Raw genomic sequence first — 5,250 nt, 5'->3', positions numbered from 1 at the left:
AGCTATATGGCAGTGGTCTGTAAATAAACGAGTTTGGACCAGACAAGCCAGTAATGAACATCATGAGCATCAATCTGTGCCATAAGGATACGATGACATGCGTGAATGAAGCAAACGTAGGGTGACCTGAATCACATGTTGGACTATCATTATGGAAGGGACATGCTCATATGTGTAAAGAATCGGCTTCAGTATCCATGTATTGTTTTGTGGACGCTACATGACCCAGTTGCAGGTGTTAACTTGACTTTTCCACAAGATTAGACAAGTCAGAAATGGCAGGGAATTTATGGACAATTGCAGCGACCATGTGATACTGAAAAAATATAGAGGATAGGTTAATTCTGTGTCACAATGTGTTAAGCCATTCTTCTTATCTACAACGGTAAGTGCAACTGTCATAGAATTGTGTAATGGTGGTGGAGATATATCTGTAACCAACATGCTGGTTACAACGTATATGGGCTCATTGAAATGTAATTATTTAATTATCAAGTGTATTTAAAAATCCTGTAATGTGCTTGTGAGGTGGGGTAATGAGTTGTTTCGTTTTCACGACCATTACTAATTTTGAACGGTCCACTGACATGATTTCACCGCAAGTACAAGACGCGTTGTTGTGATACGTGGTGTGATACATGTTGTGATACATGGTGTGATACATGGTGTGATACATGGTGTGATACATGGTGTGATACATGGTGTGATACATGGTGTGATACATGGTGTGATACATGGTGTGATACATGGTGTGGTGTGATACATGGTGTGATACATGGTGTGATACATGGTGTGATACATGGTGTGATACATGTGTGATACATATACATGGTGTGATACATGGTGTGATACATGGTGTGATACATGGTGTGATACCTGGTGTGATACATGGTGTGATGTGATACATACATGTGTGATACATGTGATACATGTTGTGATACATGGTGTGATACATGTTGTGATACATGTTGTGATGATACATGGTGTGATACATGGTGTGATAGCTGGTGTGATACAGGGTGTGATACATGGTGTGGTGTGATACATGGTGTGATACATGGTGTGATACATGGTGTGATACATGTTGTGATACATGGTGTGATACATGGTTGTGATACATGTTGTGATACATGGTGTGATACCTGGTGTGATACATGGTGTGATACATGTTGTGATACATGGTGTGATACATGGTGTGATACATGGTGTGATACATGTTGTGATACATGTTGTGATACATGGTGTGATACATGGTGTGATACATGGTGTGATACATGGTGTGATACATGGTGTGATACATGGTGTGATACATGTGTGTGATACATGGTGTGATACATGGTGTGATACATGTTGTGATACATGGTGTGATATGGTGTGATGTTGTGATACATGGTGTGATACATGGTGTGTGATACATGTTGTGATATGGTGTGGATGTGATACATGGTGTGATACATGGTGTGATACATGGTGTGATACATGTTGTGATACATGGTGTGATACATGGTGTGATACATGTTGTGATACATGGTGTGATACATGGTGTGATACAGGGTGTGATACATGTTGTGATACATGGTGTGATACAGGGTGTGATACATGGTGTCTGTATGTGGTTGCACAGGGATACACATTTCAGGTAAACGTATTGTCTACATCATCATATTTATTTCCTCCTTGGATTGGAGATTAGATGTTGATTTCATCAAGTGACAGTGGGATTATGTACAAAGAAGGGAAGACTGACTGACTGACTGAGTTTGGTTTACGCCGCTTTTAACAATATTCCAGCAACATCAGAAATGGGGGACACCAGAAATGGGCTTCACACATTGTACCCATGTGGGGATTCGAACCCGGGTCTTCGGCGTGACGAGCGAACGCCTTAACCACTAGGCTACCCCACCGCCCCAAAGAAGGGAGGAGGTATCAATTTACTGAAAGTTTGATGTTAGTAAACTAGAATGAATGTTCATTTGAAGTGACTTGACTGTCAGTTGGTGGTCACACTTTGTATAGTGATGAGGCGCAGGTATGCAGACATTGCAGACATGAAGGAAAACAGCGGAGAGGTTATGAAAGTGGAGGAGCACCTCTGCATCAATGCACACACTCTGTGGACGACCCATGAGCAACTGCAGGAATGTCTCGTCGTCACAGTTGTGGAGATGTACATGTAGCTTCAGGGGTAGATAATCCAGCGTGTTGTTCCAGTACTGGTCATGTTACAGGTAGCAATATGGTACAATATATATTGTAGTGACATGCATACCGGATCGCACACGACACAACGCGGTGACAGGTGTTGTGGTTCTTTTTAGGAATAAGACAACCTACACATGACGATGAAGGTCGCCATCTTCCTCCTCTGCCTCCTGCCTCTGACCGTTGGCGAGAAGAAGGCCCTGCTTGGAAACAGTGAGTTTCACATATATGACGCATGTACTAGTCGGCACATACACTGCCACAATCACCCCCGACGTGTGCTTACCATCGGTCAATAAGCTTAACGCATATGTAGCGAATGTTTCATTATTTACCAAACTGAACATTTTCTGCATCCCGAATGCGTAGACATACTAGCATACACGACATAGATAACAGTGGGCAGATGTACTGTCATCTCCAGTTCATTATGTATTGGAATACTCGCGCGCGCACGCACACACACGCACGCACACGCATACGCACACGCACACACAAGCACATTTGCCCTTCCTCAAGCGTCTACCTGCAACCCTCCCCCTGCCCCAAGATCCACTCTGCCTACATCACTCCACCTCAAGCACCCCTGCCAAAGCACATACACCACGTTAGAGCGTTTACTCCTTTGATGCAAACTGCACCATTCCACTGATCTCAGATTCACATTTCAAGGCACGACTTTGTTCTTGAAGTTCTTAACGTGGACCAAATTGGACAACTGGTCAACGCAGTGGTCAAGAGGTTTGGTACGCATGCAAACATATGGCAGTGTGAAAGGGAGTGTCTCGTCCTCTTCACCAACCACATCCTCGACCTCGGCTGCGACATCACCTGCAAGGGGTAAGTAACTGCTTGCAAAGACAGTGAATAAATGGTTGCACGATATGCTCGTGATTTCGTCTGGTTTGTGATACAAAATACCACGATTCTCAGCGTCGTGCAACCTCGAATCATTATACTCAAATGCCATGCCAACCGAGAGGTTTGTGGTGTCCCAAAGACCAGTATTCAGTTGCAAAGGCTGATTACGGCCTGTTACACTGTGCAATTTATTGAAGCAATTACTTCGTCTAGCACACTTGGTGAACTCTTGAAGCAAAGACTGATAGCATTTTGTAGAACCCTTGCATTACTTGTTACAATGAGTTTATTGATGCCTAATTGTTGTTGCGAAAATCTATTGCCTTTTATTATCATATTGGTTTACCTGTAAATGTATAGCATATGTCCTCCCCTAGCACATTCATTGATACCTGGGCGGTGGGGTAGCCCAGTGGTTAAAGCGTTGGCCCGTCACGCCGAAGACGCGGGTTCGAATCCCCACATGGGTACATTGTGTGAAGCCTATTTCTGGTGTCCCCCGCCGAGATGTTGCTGGAATATTGCTAAAAGCGGCGTAAAACCAAACTCAGTCACTGATACCTTCTTACAAAAATCTTGTTTGATTTCCGTAGTGTCAGGAACTAAGCCATTAGTGTAATGTATATTTATTTAACAAAATGCGTTTTATTACAGAATCCAGAACCTTATTCAAAAGATGTACCACACTCCACCCCATACCACTACCCACCACCCCGCCCACCATGGCCGAAAATAAAGTGTTTGTATCCGGTCATGAATAAAACTCACTTTCACCACTGAACTTGTATCTTGCGCTATAGAAATCGACTTTTATTTTATTTTCATTAATATTTATAATATCCATTTTCTTTGTTGAAATGTGATTTTACAGTATTAAACGGACCGTTTAAAACTCACGAAGTGAGTGAGTATGTGAGCCATACTTTGAACATATTGTTGTATCTGGGGTAATTGCAATACTGTTCATAAAGAAACAAGCTGGTCTCGATTAAAACGCCGCGAATCTGACATTTGTCATTCATGTGTTTGCTGCTTTATAAAATTTAGGAATCGTACAATTTACACTGCTTATGAAAAATCCGTTCACGTCTATGAATGTGGGGCGGTGGAGTAGCCTAGTGGTTAAAGCGTTGGCTCATCACGCCAAAGGCCCGGGTTCGATTCCCCACATGGTTACAATGTGTGAAGCCTATTTCTGGTGTCCCCCGCCATTATATTGCTGGAATATTGCTAAAAGCGGCGTAAAACTCAACTCACTCACTCACCCACTCGTCCATGAATATAGGAAGAGTTTTCTAGCTTGAAAAGAAAACACCTCGAGGTGATCATTTCCGCTGACACACTACTTGCAGCAGGACCAGCGATACTTGTATCGATTACCAGCTTGAATAATTTCTTAAAAATCTAGAATTAAACAATCTACTTTTACTTTGATAGGGTGTATAACGACTATATAACCCAAAACATATCAAACACAGTTTTACGGAAGCCTAACACCCATCTCTCACAGTAAAGTATTATAACCATTTCCATAAGCATAAGCAACCCATTGTACGAGTCCGACTATGTCGAAAGTATGTGCTTGTGAATCAGTACGACCATCCATACATATCCAGCTTAACAACACCTTCTGTGCCAGATCCACTTGTTTTGATTTTGCTTATCCTAGCAGAATTCCAACTGATATACATAATCAAATAGTACAACAAGGAGAGGAGCACAAATGTCGCCCATGCTGATGCTTTCTTCTTGCCTAAATATATAATTTTACATACCTGATATCACTGGCGAAGATTTCCACATGTTATCGCAGTAAACTTCAGGCGACGCATGCTTTATTTTTGACAAACCGACATGAATCTCTGAATAAAGAACTTTAACATATGTAAAATTAACAAACTCTGGTACCTGTCATTTGTTTTCCTGAAAACTGATTTAAATCATCATCAAGATTATATGAGGCAAGGGTTACCCTTATCATATACACTGCAACACTTCACAGGTTCACTAGTTAACACAGACTTGCGCAGAAGCAACTCGAGAAACAGTAACAGTAGATTTATGGTATAGTATGACCAGATTTTTAGTAATATGTTTAATTGGATTTCTAGTATAAACAACCTTGACTAGCTATCACGTGCTTGGTTTCATTCAAGGGAGACAACTCCGTTAATCCTTTTTCAT

General features: G+C 41.8%; 1 protein-coding gene across 1 annotated transcript; it reads left to right on the top strand.

Annotated features, from left to right (window-relative positions):
- The first annotated feature begins 333 nt into the window (after nt 1-333).
- Nucleotides 334-3,847, top strand: LOC124280167. The gene is made up of 4 exons (XM_046716063.1): nt 334-385; nt 2,322-2,418; nt 2,898-3,045; nt 3,721-3,847. The coding sequence occupies exons 2-4, from the start codon at nt 2,340-2,342 to the stop codon at nt 3,800-3,802; spliced, it is 309 nt and encodes a 102-aa protein (XP_046572019.1). The 5' UTR covers nt 334-385; nt 2,322-2,339; the 3' UTR covers nt 3,803-3,847.
- Nucleotides 3,848-5,250: the final 1,403 nt, after the last annotated feature.

The sequence above is a fragment of the Haliotis rubra genome, unplaced genomic scaffold, assembly GCF_003918875.1.
Source record: "Haliotis rubra isolate DU_JTF1 unplaced genomic scaffold, ASM391887v1 Scf261, whole genome shotgun sequence".
In the NCBI taxonomy this organism is placed as follows: domain Eukaryota; kingdom Metazoa; phylum Mollusca; class Gastropoda; order Lepetellida; family Haliotidae; genus Haliotis; species Haliotis rubra.
The sequence above is the reverse complement of the archived record's forward strand: the minus strand, read 5'-3'. Positions and strand labels throughout refer to the sequence as shown.